This window comes from Melozone crissalis, unplaced genomic scaffold (assembly GCF_028551555.1).
Source record: "Melozone crissalis strain CALT ecotype California unplaced genomic scaffold, PUWL_Pcris_2 ptg000029l_1, whole genome shotgun sequence".
In the NCBI taxonomy this organism is placed as follows: Eukaryota; Metazoa; Chordata; class Aves; order Passeriformes; family Passerellidae; genus Melozone; species Melozone crissalis.
The window spans coordinates 17119489-17136895 of NW_026535807.1; the positions used below are offsets into that span (position 1 = coordinate 17119489).

A 17407-nucleotide genomic window follows, 5' to 3' on the forward strand; every position below is an offset into this window, starting at 1 on the left:
GAACACTCGGAGCTGGAGGGACCCATCGGGACCAGAGTCCAGCTCCTGGACAGCCCCAAATCCCACCCTGCCCCTGCGAGCAGTGTCCGAACTCTGCCGGAGCTCTGTCAGCTCGGGGCTGTGACCGAGGGATGCTGCTCAGTGCCCGACCCTGCTCTGGGTGGGTTCCTGACAAAGATGAGGTCTCTCCCCAGCCTCCTTCTCTCCAGGCTGAACAAACCAAGTGCCCTCAGCTGTTCCTCACAAGCCTTTCCCTCCCGGTCTTTCTGCATCCTTAGGATGCTCTCCAACAACTTAGTCCCTTTTTCTATAGTGTGGTGCCCAAAACTACACACAGGTAGAGGTGAGAGCCCTGCAGAGCGGAGCGGGACCATGCTCTCCTTTGACCGGCCGTTCCCGGAGGCAGAAGATGCTTTTCCGCCGCCGGTTCTGCCCGGGCGGCGCCTGAGGGCTCCCGCTGCCCCGGTGGCGCTGCCCTGCCCGGCCCCGCCATGGCGGCCCCGGCGGCGCTGCCCGGCTCCAAGATGGCGCCCGCGGCGGGCGGGACTTCCCGCGGCCGAGGGCGGGCGGCGCAGCCGCGATGGTGGCGGCGTGAGGCGGCGGGGCCGGCGGCTGCTCCTGCCCTCCGCGCGGCCCGGGCCGGGCATGGAAGTGGAGAAGATGGATGAGAATGAATGGAAGTACCACGGGGAAGGCAACCAGAGCCTCGTCGTCTCACACTGCCAGGTACGGGGCAGCCCCGAGCCGGGCCCGCGTGAGGGGGGCGGCCCGGCGGGAGCGGCCGCTCGGCCGCGGCGCCCGCCCTCGCTGCTTTCTTTGCCGGAGCAGTTTTCTGTCCCGGGCAGATCGGGCCCGTCCCGTGGGGAGGATGAGCCAGCGTTTCCCCGGGCCCTCCGTCACGGCCAGCAGGGATGGGAGGGAGAGCAGCCGGTGGCCGGGCAGCCGCCTGGAGATGGGAGCTGTGGGGAAAAGTGCTAAAAATTCGCCTCTTCCACCATCATTCCCGGGTGTGGGTGATGTGACAGGAGAAAGCGAGCTGCTGAAGGCGTGTTTTTCCCTTTGTCACCGACTGTGGCTCGGTGAGGAGTTGGAGCCCTCGCTGCAGTGCTGGGCCGGGCTCCGACTCTCATTGAGGTTTTAGGCTTTGCCACCGAGCTGCCGTGCTGTGACCCCGCCGGGCACTTCATCTCCGTTCTCCCGTGTACCTGTTGGGCTGTTTTTTTTGTTTTGTTGATTTTTTCCCCCTTTTTGTCTGGGTTTTTTTTGGGGGGTGGGAGGGGGATGGAGGTGTATTTTATTTAAAAATACCAGTAAAATAGATTCAACACTTGAAGCAGTAATGATTAAACAAAGCTGAATCCAATCGAGCAGACTCTGTGTCAGTTTATGCTGACAGTGTATTAGTGCCCCCCTTACATGTGCATTATTTACTTAATACAATGGAATACATGGCCCTTAAAGGAGTTTATTCCTTTTCTAAAAAGTGCCTATGGCCGTGTTTGTGCTTTAAAGATGTATTTGTATTTTAGTTTAAAAGCTTGTATGGATTTGCCACAGAATGTTCTTGATGACTCATAGATCAAAACTCAGCAAAACCAGAATGTTGAAATGTAGGATTTTTGTAGAAAAAGATCTATAATAAGAGTGGAATCTTGAAGATAATTTTTTAAAATTATATCTAAATGAATGACTGAAAAGGATGGATTATTTTAATGTCTGTTTTCTGTGTTATAAGTATGAATTAGATGTAAAATATTAACAAATACCAAGCCTGAGAAAATGCTAGAAATCTTGTGGTGCTCTCCAAACTTTAGGAGGGCACTTCTGTGGCTCTGGCTTTCCCCCCCTCTTTTTCTTTATATCAAACACTATTTATAAGCAATTTTTGTGGAAGAAGAACATGTGTGATTTTGTTTCCTGTCACACTGAACTTTGAAAAAGGCAGTGTAGAAACTTCTCAGTCACTGGATGACGGGAACCAGGATAAATAATGGATTATTAGTGATGTAATTGTGATTATCTTTAAAGATGTGGAAAGTGAGGAAGTCAGCCAGTGATTCAGAATAGCTGCTGAGCGTGCCAGTTCTCTTTTAAACGCGATGCTAAAACTTTTTAAAGTTAGAGTGAAAGTGAAATAGATACATTTTTTCCTTTGTAGACAACTTTGAAACAGGAGAGCTTACATTTTGGCTCTTTGTGTCTATTGATGACAAGGTCCGGTAAACCTGAAGCCTATAAATACTATTTAGATGTTAATTGTAACTTTGTGTCTCTTAGGAACAGGATCTGCTTGCACCATTAATCATCGTGCTTGTGATCTGGTGTTAAGTTATTCTCAGGTTTGTGTGGAGGGATCAGCAGCACTGCTAAGACATTTTGACTGTTCTCACTTCATCCTGTAGCTCCCCAGTTCATGTTTTTTGTGTATCAGTGCAGGAGGAAGGGACAGGGATGTGGTGGTGGTGGGAGAGACGTGAATGGATGCTCAGATACAAGTGAGAGGCCAGACTGGAGCCGTGCATGTGCTTGTGGTTCCCATGTTCTGATGTGGTGGTTTGAAATGTGGAGAGAAAGCTGCTCCCTGCCTCTCTGTGTCTAAGCCTCTCTTCCTTGCTTTTGGAAAATTTGAGAAGTTTTGTTTTTTAAACTTCAACAAAAAAGTGAATCCTGTCCTTTAGGAGTAGAGGGCATGAGCTGCTTGGCCTGTCCTGAAACAAGGTCTGTGTTGTGTTTGAGCTGCTGCTCTCTGCCCCGTGCCTTGGAGCTGAGAACAGCAGTGCAGGCTGTGTGGGCTGGGTGGGCAGCCTGGCTGGACCCTCCTGCTGCAGCCTGTGGGGCTGTGCTGGCCTGGGCATGGGCAGGCAGGGCTGTGGGGCTGTGCTGGCCTGGGCATGGGCAGGCAGGGCTGTGGGGCCTGTGCTGTCACAGGGAGCTCTCCTGTGCTTGGGGCTCTGCTCAGTTCCTGGGGTTGCTCCATTCCCTGTAGGTGCCCTTTAAGACATGAATGTAAGGCATTGTTAATCCAGAGAGTACCAAATGAAAAAGTTGGTCATGGAAAAGTCACATGGCCAGCACACAGCTCTGCTGGCAGGAGCTGACAAGCCCTGGACACCGGCGACACGCAGCCACTTCCCAGCTCTGTCTGGCACTGGGACGTGCTGGCATCCTATGGAATGGGCTCTGTTCTTTCCATGAAAGTGCTGTCAGTGCTCTCTGTGCTTTTTCCTCTTGCTGGTTATTAATCCTGTAGGGTGTAACAGTGACAGGAGTGTCACTGTGTGCTGAAATCACTGCAAGTGCATCTCTGCTCCCTGTCCCTGCAGTGCAGGATAATAAGGATCCTGAGGCACACCATGGGCTGTTCAATGCGTCTCTTCTTACAGTGGTAGCTTTACAGAGTTACTTTAATTAGTTTGGCAGCATTTAGGCAGTGATCCGGGGAGTGAAGATGGAATGCCTGCCCAGCATTTCCAGTTCCCATTGTTATCACTGGAGCTCTGTGCTTGTTTGCTTGATGAGCACTCAAACTTCTGCTTTCATGAGTTTTTAAAGTTTCAGTTCTGGAGAATCTGAAGTTCCTGAAGATGTACAGAACTATGGTACAAATTTCTCTGGTCAGGCTTTTCCTTTTGGTTTTGATTGAAGCTGTGAATGAATTAATTCAAATTGAAACTGAGTTGTGGTCAAAAGGCCTTTGTGTAGTCTTGCAGTCTGCTGAAGTGCTAGAATGATCAGACAACTTTCCTGCCTCATGATTCTGGTGTGAAATACAGCTGGTCACTGTGAGGTGTTGGTGAGACATCTGTGCTGCAGGACAGATACAGATACAGCTCCACAAACCCTCAACCAAGCACCATCACAGCCATCCAGGTGCTTTAGAAAGGAGGTTTCTTTTTCACAGAGTTTTTTAGTGAAGAGTCACTCCTTCTGCTTCAGATTTGGCTTCAGATTTTATTAGAAAGAGAGCAAAGCAGTGCTTTTCCTCCTCCTCCCTCCTCATGAGCAGCAGAGAGGGCTCAGAGGAGCTGCTGTAGTGCTGTTATCTCCTGGTTAGCTGTTGTGTCTTTCTGCAGCACAGATCAGAGCTGGAAATCCTCCTCTGGAGTTCTGCACTTGGGTCAGTTGTTTGCTCTTATGGGACACTTAACACTTCATTTCAAAAGGCTTCAGGAGATGTTTGTAGAAAGTAGTGTAAGCAGCTCTAGGAGTAATAATAACTTGGATTTCCTTCTGCTGTTGAAACATGTGCTGGTAGTCTGCAGTAGCTGCTGTGTGACATGGAGTATGTACATTCCTCCTGGCCTCTGTTTGACTTCTTGTGTGCTGGGATATTGTGCTAACCAAAAGCCTCATTTTGAAATACATTTGAACATTAAACTTGTGTTTCAGGGTGAGTATGGGGAAGTGGAAAGTAGGAGGCTTTTCCCCCCAGCTTGGTTTTTATTCAGTGAGATGGTCTAGAACAACCTTGTCATGCTGTCGCAAAAGGTTGTGGTTTATGGCTTCAGATGCCTGGATTGTTAGTGTTCGTCTGCTGTGTGTCTTGGAATGTTTGCAGCTCCAGCAGATTTCTTTGGGTTTGGTACAGGACTTAGGAAATGCATGAGCCATCTCCAGAGCATCTGTGAGCTTACAGGTAGGAAGGGGAAAGGAGAGGAGATGGAAAAGGTGAGGGAAGCAGCTAAAGGAGTGTGGATGAGGGAGTCAAGGCAGGTAGTGAAGCTCACAGAAGGCTCTCAAAATTGGTGCCTGTATTAGACAAATAATGTGTCTCTTTGTGATATTTATTTTCACTTCAGGACCTGTGGTGAAGATGCAGGATGTCCAGTGCTGCTTTAGAATCCTTCCCAGTCCTTGTGCTGGCTGCACAGGGGCCTGCAGAGGAGCAGGGAGAGAAGGGCTCTGGTGTTTTAGCAGCAGTCTCTGCTCTCACTGTGTCTGCACCTCCATTGTGGTGGCTGCACTGCAGGGCAGGAGGTCCCTGTCTGCAGAGAGGGATTGGGTTTGGGACTTTGCAATAACTCTGAGAAGGGAATTTGTGTCAAATCAGGGTAGATAATTGTTCCTCATAGTGCCTTTGCATTATGAAAGAGTTTTTCTGTGGCTGTTGGTTGTTTTGTTTATAAGAGTAATGACAAGTTCAGTTCTGTTGCAATGAACTGACTTGAGGAGAGGACAGGATTGTGTGTTTAGACAGAAGGGTGTTGCTGAAAGAGTTGAAAGCTTCTGGTTGGAATGACTTAATTATGTGCAGCTTTCCTCTGCTCTTGTTTGGCAGAAAGGGATGATGCTGGTCATTACTTGCTGTCTCGTTGAGGGAATCTTCTTAAGGTGCTTTTTGTGATGATGTCGTTTTGTACAAGGCCCAGAACTCATGTGGCCTGTTTCTTCTCTTGTTTTTCTGTGTGGAGCTGCCTGAATCTGTTTTGTGCTATTGAAGTTTCTGTCAGTACTGATGCTCCCCCAAACTTCCAAGTTGCTCCTGAAAAATTCCAGATCCCTGACTAGAAAGCAATTTTTTTTTTCAGTTGTGTTCTGTTTTCTGTTCAGTTGTGTTCTGGTTGTTTTTTCTTTTCATTAATATCTATAAATGTCTCGATTTCATGAAAATATAGAACAGGCTGATTATTTCTGTACTAAAGAATCTTCAGTTAGGGAAATTTTGCTGTTCCTGTGGATATAAATACAATAGTTCATTAATAGTGGCCTTCTCTGAATATTGCTCGGATTAAACATGGCTACATTCTGGTCTCTTGGTTCTTTTACAGAAAGATATTACCAGAAAGAGCAAAATGCAACTTGTATTTATTGAATTTTAATTTGACTAATTGGGAAAGGCACAGTTATGGTTAGACTTGAACTTAAACATCTTTGTCTCCTTGATGAGATTCTGGTGTTTACATTCCAAACCTGTGCTGATTCCTGCTTCTGATGCATTTGGCAATCATGTAATGTAGGGAGGAGTTCTGCATCTGATTCTGCAGCATTTTCTATCTCTTCTGTTTGATGTTTGGTTTTTGTTTGTTATTTTTCAATTTCATAGGGCATTTCTTTGACCTGGACTCTCCAGCATTGTTGTTTTTTTGGGTGTGTGCATATCTCAGCAGTGTCTAACAAAACAGTGTTTAACAAAACCCCCACACCTGCACACCTTTTGCCTACTCAGACAAAGGACAGGAGGACAGCTTGATGACTGAAGGGAAAACTCCTTTTTTCTTAGTTGATTTTTTAGCATTTTATTTACTTACTGCAAACAAGTGGAGGAGCTTCTGCCCAAATTGACTGAAGCAGCTCTGAAAACCAGTTGAAAAAGCCAAGTGTGTAATCAGGGTGTGTAATCAGTGAAAAGAAAGGAAGAGATGCTTGTCTTGTTGGGATCAACAACAAAGTTTTTATGAACAGAGGGCAAGCACCAGTTTGAGGTGGAATTTGGGAACCTTTGTGACACCTGTATTAAACAGGATTCCTTGCATTGACCTTGGCTAATTGATATTTACATGCACATCTATGGTCAGTGGATGAGAAAAAAGACACTTTTGTATTTGTTTGTGTTTAATTCTTTGGCTAAACAGGTACAATGTGACTGTGGATGCCATAACTAATTGACCCAACTCTACTTGAGTACAATCTACAAAGGTTTTACTGTAAACAAAGAATTAAAAGTTGAAAGTACTTCCAGTTCTGTGAATTAGCTGTGAAGCTTTTATTGACACACACTTCTCCAAAGTTATTAGATTGAGTCAACATCAAGGAATTTTAATTCTGTATCAGGATTTCAATTCAGTATTGTACCAGTGGTTAAATGTAAATTTCTCTTGTGTTTCCCAGGTTTCTGCAGTGCAGGGATGCTCTGAATGCAGAGTGCCTTCCATGGAGTGCAAGGGAAGGTGGCACTGGGTGGCAGGGCTGCATGTGGAGAGGAGAGAGAGCAGAAAGGCAGCAATTAAAACTTTTCTTGTAGCAGTGCCTTAAGTTTTGTAGATGCAGATGGAGAAGCACAGCCTGAGTGTGGATGGAGATGGGAGACAGAAGCTGTGCTCCAACACTAATCCCAAATGACAGCAATCATTTCACTGCAGCAGCAGCAGCACCTCTCTCCTCCCTGCAGAATACTTATTTATTTCAGAGGTGCTCTCTTTTGCTAATAATGAGTGTTGGAGCAGAGTTGTCTTCTGGTGACCTTCTTTGGAAATGCAAACTCTACCGTGGGTCTATTTTTTTCTTTTTTTGGTGTGACTTTTGAGAATGCCGAAGGCTATATCATTAAAATGTAAAACCAATCCCAGTCTTGCAGTCAAGCTCAGGAGGTCATTAGCCTTGATTAAAAGTGATCTGGTTTTTTTTCTGGTTGGATTCAGTGCTGGATCAAACTTGAATGAGTTCCTTTTGCAGTTGAGATCAAGTTGTTGTCTCAAAAATATTTCTTTTGTGTCTGTTACAAGTGCTTGCAGTGCAGTGCTGGAGTTTCTGTGCCTTTTCTGTGTCTGCCCTCACTGGCAGTGGCTGTGGGTTGGGTAAAGCAGCCTGGCTGACCCAGAGCTGTGCAGGAGTGCTCAGTCTGAGCCTGCTTTATTCACTCTTTTGGTTCTTCCTCCCTCCCAGCCTTTCAGTGGATGTGTCTGTGACATGGAATAAAGTGTCAGGGAGGTGTCCTGACCGCCTTCAAGTGTCCCCCCTGTCCTGCCTTTTTTGGGAAGGAGCAGTCACTGTGTTCTGCATGAGCACAAGGTGGCTTAGGTGCCTTCTGCTTGGCTTGTTCTGGATGCTGAGGATTATTCACTTGTTCTGACTGTCCATTTAATTATTTAACTCCATTCTGATCCCTTTTACTGTTTGACTCTGTATTTCCTGCCCCCATTAATAATTTCCTGGAATGCCTGCTTTCCCCTGCATGCCATCAGATGACTTGGCAGCCTAAAGCTGGGGTGAGTGTGCTGCTGATAGAGGGGGCTTCGGAGCAGCTGAAAGGGAGGGAGCTCAGGGTGTGTTTTTGTGTTCTGATTGCTACAACTCACCTGTCTGACAGATGGATGAGGCATTTCATGTGCTTTTAAATGTTAAGGAGCATTTTCCCTTGTTTCCATGTGCTACCCAGGCAGTGCCAATGCACACTGAGGGTCAGGCATCCATGGGTTTATTCATCCTGCTCTCTCTCTGCTATGTGTTTGCACCTCATAGCAGTGGCTGCATCACTTGATATCACTTCAGGTGCTCTGATTAGCTGCTGTGGCTGAAGGGCAGACATTTCCTTCTCACTCTTGCAGAGTGCAATCATTAAATTCTCTCAGAATTGGTACCATCTGTGCATTGCAAGGTTATAGAGGCTTAGCTATAAAGTGAAACCTGAGGTAGTGCTTGACTCTCATGGGAATCAAGATCATAACCAAGCAGGAAAATAAATTGTAATGAGCACCTGAATTCTGATGCAAGCTGTGAGCTGTGTGCTGAAGCAAACAAGTGTCAGGGGGGGTTTGCTTTCAAATAAGGGTTTGCCATATTGAATGGTGTAAAGCCAGATGCCATGCCAGAAATCCTTTATTCATGTTAAGAAATAAAACCATTGTTCTTCAAGGACTCCCGTGCTAAATAAAAGAGTATTGTTCCTATTTCTGAATGCTTCTTTGCACTATGTGTGAGCAATTGCTAAACTTCCTCCATACTGGCAGGAAATGTAGCTTTCCTCACTTTGTTTTGTGTGATCTTATCCACCTTGTGTAGAACAAAACTGAGTTGGAAAACAATTGTGCATGATGCTACCAGTGTATTTCATTCAAAAGCTGCAAAATGTTCTAGTTCTTAGTTTGTTTCCATCTCTCATAACCCTTCACACTGCACAGCACACTGACCCTGGATGGAGAGACCTTTAAAATGTCTTGTGTTGAGTGGCATGAAGGTAAGCTTTGGCTGAAGTGCCTGGGCACTGTGGTGGGCATGTTTCCACTGAGTTCCACCATTTCTCAGAAGGACAAACTCTCCCTGCCACTGGCTTTTCTGAGATGTGAAGATAACACTTCTTTGTCCATTTTTCTCCTTCCCAGAAGTTGCATTTTCTGAATAGAAAACCATTGTTTTCTGTTCAAACCCCTGAAACTAGAATTGGAATTGAAGGGGTTGTGAGATGTAGATTTCAAATAAAAAAAGGTCAGAATATTTTTTTTTGTTGGGAAGTAGTGCATGCAGCTGCAGTGTGCCACTGCAGGAATTGCTTAATATCAGCTAAACAATTCCATAGTTCATGTTGAGCACCCTTGGAACTGTCAATAATCAATATTTGCTTATCACTGTGTTCAGTTTGCCTCCCTCCCTTGGACTGACAATCAGAATGTGCTTTCTGTAGGTGCCATTGCTGCAGGTTGTTGTAAACCCACAATGATTGGGTGGCACTGAATAACCACAGGGGTAGCTCTGGCATCCTTGGAGCTGAGTTTGGTAAGTTCTTGGTAGCTCTTCAGGGTCAGCAAAACAGTGAATTAAATAACCAGGTATAAAGAAATTCAGAGCCTTCACAGACACTATTTTCTCCAAAAGTGTTTGACTTTGTGTCTTCATCTCCTTTGGCAGTGGCTGGTGGTGGTGTGTGAAATTAGTTGCAAAAAATAGCAGAGTAAGAATTGTAGAGAAGATTTGTTACCAGTCTTGGAGAGTGTTTCACCCCCTGTTTATAATTGGAAACTTGTGACTTTAATATGCACAACTTGAAAAGAAAGATGGGTTTAGTTACTCTGTTTCTGTATTTTGGGCCATTTTAAGCAGCAGGTAGGTAACTTTGTCATGTGAAATTGGAAATAGAGCCTGCAAAAACACTGGTGAGTTTTTAGATGCCAGAATTTATGAGGTGTTGTGGAGTGAGGGGGATGATGGCTGTGGGAAGGGGGTGCAGTTCCTTTTGGGAATTTAAAAGTTGCATCTCAGAGTCCTGTTCTCTACCAGTGGATCTTGCATTTGTGAGCCCAGGTTGGGAATGGCAGAGATGAGAATCTTTTCCAGTTGGGAAGGAGATGTCAGAGTAGGGCTGTGCCTCCAGACAAAAGCAGTTAATGTGATCTGCTCAGAATAATAACAGAGTCATAACAAATGACGTGAACCTGCTTATTTGGAGAAGGAGCAGCTGATGTTTCCCAGGCTTTGTGTTTGGACAGGCCAATTCTTTGTGTTTTTGTACAGAAACTTATTCTAAACCTGAGTGAGCAGAGGGAAAATACACATCTTTCTGTATATCTAAGCACTTTTATCAGCAGTTGAGCTAATTTTAATTTTTCCCATTTCTTTCACTGCCACCAACTCTTGTCTAGATTTGTGTTACTCACGTAGCAAGAGACCTGAAAAAAACCGTGACGCACACGAGGTTGTTCCCTGAGGGGGAATATCAAGATTATGGATTTGCCCCAGTTGTGTTTAACTTTTCAAAACTCCAGTTCAGGAGGCCTGCATTTTATGTTAGTGAGGTCATAGAATAAGGTCATTATCAAACACCAAGCTGTAAAGAAACAAATGTAAGCTTTTATCCTGGTTTCATAATTCTGCTGCCTAATCCAAAGTACCTGGATTGATTCCAGTCATATTTTGGCCGAGCTACCAAGGATTACTGTATTTTTTGGATTTTATTGGGTAAGATTAATATAATAGCTGTAGTAACTGCTCTAGAGAATAAAAATTGTTATGGGTGAGCTTTTGGGGACCAGGCCCAGGACACACGAGGACAAGAGCTGTGTGTGCCACCGATTTTGAGCATTTTCACAGCTCCTTCTCTCCTCATTGGCAGTCCTTATCTTTGCTCTGCTCTAACCCCAACAATTGGTCGCTGATGGTGTTAAAGAGGTGTTTGCCTTTCTTGGTGGGGCTGTAACTCCAAACGCTGTGGTTTGAGCTGCCCCAACACCTCTGGTTACATCATCCCCTGCCCAGCCTTGTGGATGTGTTTTAGAGACACAAGTTTTGTATCCTCGTTGCTAATGTTTGTTTTCAGTTTTCCATAACAATCGGGAAGGGTTGTTGTTGTTGTAGCCTAGTAGGGCCTGGAGCCACTGAGAACATCATTATCTGCCATCAGGCTGCTCTGCTCCCATGTGAGAGTTGTCCTTAAATTCCTTATTTGAGAGTGAGAGCTGCAGTGTGTGATGTTCTGATGGGTGGGTTATTTTTAGCCTTTTGTCACTAAATGGAGACTGAATATATGCAGGGATTAAAAAAAAAAAAATTGTAGAGAATTCTTCCTTTGAATTCATCATTTTTCTAACTTATCTTACATCAAAAGATATGAAGCCTTTTAATGTTGTATGTGTTACATTTGCCTACATCCATGCACTGTCTCTTTTTTTCTCCTTTGCTTGCAGCCTGCTTTTTTCATCTTTTTATCCCTCTGGGGCTGTTACCCAGCTCACTGAATGCTCTGCTGCTGCCAGGGGCCTCTGTGAGCCCTTCCACTGTTTGAGGAGAAGGAAATGCAGGGAGCATTAGGATGTAGTTGAGCTGATCCTCAAAGTGCTGAGGAGTAGTGGCAGCCTCCTCAGAGATCCTTTGGAATTTGGGTCATTCTTGTGCATGCAGATAAGTATGGCACATATTTGATGTTCTATCTGTAAATATACAAAAAATTGAAGGCATTTTAAGATAACTGACAAAAAACCTCATGGCAACAACCACCCACAATATTTCCAAGTAAAGAATCAGCCAAGTGAATCAGGAATGCAATAGCATGAAAAATGTGGGCCAATATTTTTGGTGGTGATACTTCTGAAGCAGTTGGCACCTGTGGCATGTGATGGATTAACCTTGGTGCTGTGGAACTGCTATTGAAATGCACAAAGGGATGTATCTAGCTGGAAACTTGCCTCAAAATAGGAAAGAAGTGTTTGGAGGGTTTTTTGATGTTTGGTTTTGGGGTGGGTTTTTGTTTGTTTGGTGATGGTTTTGTTTTTTTATTTCCTCTAATCATCTAATAGTCTTACTGAAATGTAGTCTGGGCTGGCTGGTCTGAGTGCATCTGTGAAATTTGTTTGAACAGTGCTGTGTTTCCTTTTGACATCTGTAGGCCAGCAGCATGTTCTTCTTTTGCCATATGTAATTTTGGTCATTTTGCCAGATCAGAAATGACTTGTTGATAAACAAACACTGTCCTGAGTCAGGTTTTCCAGAGCACTGCTTGGAATCGTGGCTGGGAACTGATTAAAAGATAAATATCTACACTAGCCTTGGAAGATTACAGAATCATGTTTCTCAATGGATTTGAAGTGATAATCAGATCACTCCATCACTGATCCACTTACTAATGAATAATTAAAGCAGGAGGCCCAGATGGTTGAAACACTGTAAGAACAACACACTGCACACAGAGCCACGGGCTCAGCAGGCCTGGGCTCATCATGACCGAGGGGAGGAAGTGTCACCAGGCATCCTGTCCAGTCCAGGGGACTGTGATTCCCACTCTGGTGGCATCTCCTTTGCTCTTGGGGCACTCATCTTGCAGGACAAATCAAATCAACAGCAAAGTATCCTTTTATGTAAGAGTGTTTTCCAGATGTTGTGGTGGGTGAGGCTTCATAGATCTGGAAGGGGCCTTGTCTGGCTTTCAGTGGCAATGTCTGAACCTGGGCCCAGTTTTGTTATTGTTTTGGATGCCACATTGTCATTAGTTTTGCTTGTTTCCTCTTTCTCTCCGTGTTAGTAATTAAAGATATTTGCAGCTCTGTCCCTCAGCATGTGCAGAAACAGCTTTCAGCTCTGAAACCTGGAACAGATCTGGTGCTGTCATGCTATGGGGAGTTTTTTAATGGCAAATCATTTGGAAGGGAAAAAGCTTGGATTCCATAAACCAGACATTTTGTCTGCATTGTCTTTGTCAGCAAATCTGAATGTACTTCTGTGGGAGTGCTTTAAATGGATGTAATCCTTTTTGTGTGTCTTGGGAAGGCCCAAATGGAGACAGACTGGCTGAGAGGTAACCCTGGAAAACAGAGTTTGTCTCTACCTTCTGTGGTGCCCAGTTGTTGGTATTGTACCCATTGTCCCTGGATAGGCTGAACTGCATCCATATTTACAGTGGAAGGAAATATCTCTAATGTCAGATATTCAGGCAGACCAGAGGCAGGGTTGTGTGCTGCCTTTTAAGGCTGCAGGTGCCTTAACACTGTGTCAGACTTTGATTTTAATTGGTAAAGTGTCAAACTTTTTGAATTGTTACAAAACTGATAACAATTGTAAAAATTACAAAAAAATTGGTGAGTTTTTCTATGGTTTTAAGGTAAAACATTTGGACACCTGCTATATTTGTTCCTGTGTTAGATATTTACTCCACAGCAGGGTTTAGTTTAGGGTTAAGTTCAGCTGTGTGGTTGCTGCTGGTAACTGTGTCCTTAATAATTTGTAATGCCCTGCTGATGCTGTGGGTGCAATGGGCCTTGTGTCCCTTTTGGGGAGCTTTGGTGCACAAATTCCAGGGTGGGGGTGTTTGTGGCTCCATGTGAGCTTTCCCAGACTTTCAGGGCAGTGCTGTAAGCTGAGGGAGCATTTCCCTGCTGCACTCAGTGACTGGAAATGCAGAGTGGCTGCCTTGTTAAACTGATGGCAGAGCTGGCAGCAGGCATTGCTGGGTTTGATTTCAGCTGGTGGGTTTGATTTCAAGTTGAGTGAAATAACAATCTAAAATGTGCTTTTCTGTTTGGTTTTTCCCCCTAATTTCTCAGAGGGGTGCCCTGGGGAGTCAGACAATGGTGGTGTTAATAGATGCTAATCAATCCCTGTTCTTTGCTGTTTTCCGCAGCGCTGTGTGGTGCTACGGTTCCTGAAGTCCCCTCCCAACCAGAACAAGGTAAGATTTAAACCTGTCCTGAATGCCCTTGGGTAAGCTAATAGCCAGGGTGAGGAGAAACAAGAAACCTGTGAAAGAGCTGTGGCTGGCAGGAGTGAGAACAAATGGATGTTTTGAAATGTGCCTGTGTTTCAGGGGCTTTGGCAACAGGAGGAAATCTGAGGTTGCCTTGTGTAACTGGGCTGATGTGAGTGCTGATACAGAGGGCAGAGCTTTCAGTGAAAATGTTCCAAATCCACCTGTGGGAGCTCAGGGATGCTGAGCAAGAAAGGAATTTTCCTGGCTGTGGGCAGGTGGGACAGAACAGGAGCTGCACACAACTGGTGCCGTGGTCAGGGTCTGCTGTTCACCACCTGTTCAGGAGCTAAAAAGCCATGGAATGTGAGCAAACACATGAAATGTTCACAGAATTCCTTTGTCAGTGAGTGACTGAGTGTCCTAGCTGGGACAATCTCCCAGTTTCTTCCATGGTACAATAAGGTTTTGCTGCTTGAGAAGGAGCTGAAGTGAGTTACTTTAGATTTCTTTTAACAGGGATAAAAGATGATCAAAAACCAAAGGTGGAGCACAAACACAGTGTTCCAAGGAAGAAAAATGAGAAAAGAGAGCACAAGGTTCAAATTGTTTCATTTTCTCAATTGAGAGGAGTCTTTGGGGTGTGTTACCTGGGAGATGCAGGGCATGGCTGGAGTTCCAGCAGCCCTGAGCCACGGCTGTGTGAGGCACAGGGACACGTTGTTCTCATGAAGGACATCCTGAAAGCATTGGGCTCTACTGGGAACTGCTGTGTGCCTCAGTTTAGGAAAATAGAAACAAGGATGAGTGTAAAGTAAACATCTAGAAAGGGCATTTTATTGCTTTAAATCAGGGAGATGAATGTGAAAAGCATCCAGTTTTACAAGGGACAAGTTGCTAAAGCAGAGGAAGGCAAAATTGGTGAACACAGCATATGTATGAGTTATTTGATGGTCTTTCTGCTGCTACTTAACTTGAAAAAAGGTCTGGTAAAACCAAAGTATGATTCAAGTAGATTTTTGAGCTGCTTATATTGGCAGGATTTCAAAAATGTATCTTGTGCTTTGGTAGTAGCCCAAGATAATAATGTTTAGTGTTAACAAGAGCAGTGATGAGTCCAGAGCACCACAAGAAAGGAAACAGTGCTTATCTCAACTTTTAGTATAGCAGGAGAGGACTAGACCACAACTTTATGTAAAAAGCCAGTCTGTCGGAGTTTATTTAAGAAAACAGAACACTGAATGCCTGCCCCTTTTCCTTGCTAGTTTTCCAATTTTTTAATTTTAACTTCAAAGAGATTGTTGCACAGTAATTGTATTTAACAAATTGTCTGAGTATGAGAGTCACAGAGGAAGGCAAGAAGTGACTTTTGAGTTTCCACAGCACTGGGGCTGGGCAGTGCAGCTGGAATGGGATTCCAGGGCTGCATTTGGGGAGAGCTGGCTCCAGCTCTGCACTTGCCTTGCACTGGGAGTGTGTGAACTTGGTGATGCACAATTCCCTCTAAACAGAAGGTTTTGTAATTTGAATATTTACTTATTCTGGTGATTGATTTTTTTAAAGGGCCATTTTTCCTTGGAGCAGAACAGAATAAATATTTTAGCATCAGATCAGTAAACAAAGCCTGGAGAATCAGTTTTGGGATAAACTTGCACATAGCAAGAATGACAGGGGAAATGTTTCGGTTTATTTTTTTAGGAATAATCTGTATTCCTGACTTAAGCAAAATGATTTAGGTTCAGAAATGTTCTGTTCTGTCTGTGCATGACATCACAGGTCATCCAAGGTAAACAATGCTGAAGGAAGCAGTTCAAGCAAAATATTTTCTAGTAATACACACACTGAAATTCAGATGTGAACAAATAGCTCTCAGTCTCTTCTGCTTAACTCCTTTGGGAAGGGTAAAGAAGTCTGGATGCAGCTTTGTACATTTAATTATCTGTTTAATTATGAATTTGGGATTAGATAATCCAGTAGTTGAACAAGTTGGTATTATTGTGCATTGTAACCTTGTTGTTATGATTGAAAAACTCTCAATGTAACTGCAGAGCTTGCATTGCTTGAATAGAAAGTCAAGTGTCAGCCTCAGGGAGTGCTTTTAATTGCATATTGCCATGTTAGTGTGTGATCTTCTTCATGAAGGAATTAAAGTTATTGTATAAAGCCTATTTGAGTTTTGGTGAGTGAGCTGGCAGTAATGATGGGTCCTTCCAAAGCTTTTCATCCTAGTGGGTTTTGATGTTAAAAGGTGATGCCCAAGTAGCCTGTTAGTTGTTCTTTGTTTCATTTAGATATAGCAAATATACTTGCTCTTAAAAGACATCTTAAGCTTGATTTATAATTTTATGGTTGTATTGATCTTTTCAACTGGTGAGTCTCTCCATGTAGTAAAAGTGACAGCAGTACATTTTAATGAAATGTTTATTTCTCAGTCTGAGAGTCTGTGTGCCTGTGTTAACCCCAACCAAACACAAACCTGGGGTGCTGTGTATGTCAGCAAACCAGGCCAGAACCATCTGGGAATGGGAATGAGCTGAGATTTCTGTTCCTGGTGGGATGATGCAATGTTCCCTCTCACCACCAGGATTTGTGTAGGTTAAGGAAGGGACTTTTGTCATTTGTGTAAGTTAAGGAAGGGGCTGTTGTCATTTGTGATTAGTGCTGGATGTGGTCTTTCCTCCTTTCTCTGGGCTATGTCAGTGTCTGGGTGTTGTCCTCTAATGTTTTATTTCCTCTTACTCTGCTCTGTTTATATATTTTCCTCCTGCTCTTGTTTTTCCTCTTTGATTTGCTAACATGTACCCAAGTGTTGCACTTTCTTTTCCTCCACTTACTCTTATTGTGAGGTTTGAAGAGGGTTTGTGTGTGTGTTACAAAAGGACAGAGCAGCTTTGAGGTTCTCTGTGGTAACACTGAAATACCCTGCAGAGAGGCAGAGTGTGCTGAGTGCAGGAATGGGATCATGCTGCTGTACCCTCCTTTGCTGGGAGTGTGTCCAGGTCTCACTGTGCCCTTGTCCCTGTCCTGCTTCCAGCTCATGAGTTTCCTTTCTGGCTTTTGGCATCTTGTCTCATAGAAACCTTTCCTTATGAAATTACAGAATATCACAGTAGGGTAAGATTTTTCAGTGTGGGGCAGGATTTGGGACAGATGGAGAGTTCTGTACCTGTTCATGCCAAGGGTTGGAGTATGGCTCAGTCTTTGCAGCTGTTCTCTTCCCAATCTCCAGGATGTGTTTTGTGACACTCCAAGCCTCTTCTGCTCTGCAGCTTTGGGCTGCTGGAGTTCTCTGAGCTCTTTTGAGAATAATGGTCAGAGTAGGTGTTGAGCAGTCTCCCCTTGTTCCACCTTTGTCACTTTCTCTCCCCTTTGTCTCCTGAATCATCTTCTGTGACCGTTTTTCTGTGTGTCCCAGCCCTGAGGGGGCAGTAGGGACACAAATTCAGCACCTTTGATGTGTCTCTTACACTTCAATGAGCACTGACCTGCCAAGCCCAGCAATGCAGTTATTTGTTAAATCACTGACCAGGACGTGTGTGTGTTCTGGAGGGCTGTTATTGTTATTTTGGAGTTCAGTCACTGCAT

The 17407-nt window shown here is 44.4% G+C and overlaps 1 protein-coding gene across 1 annotated transcript in view; it reads left to right on the plus strand.

Annotated features, from left to right (window-relative positions):
- The first annotated feature begins 591 nt into the window (after positions 1–591).
- IPPK (inositol-pentakisphosphate 2-kinase) overlaps positions 592–17407 on the plus strand; it is a 30064-nt gene continuing 13248 nt past the window's right edge. Inside the window, exons 1-2 of the mRNA XM_054280708.1 lie at positions 592–726; positions 13760–13807. Coding sequence (XP_054136683.1) covers positions 646–726; positions 13760–13807 — 129 coding nt within the window. The 5' untranslated portion in view covers positions 592–645. The remainder of the gene's footprint in view (positions 727–13759; positions 13808–17407) is intronic.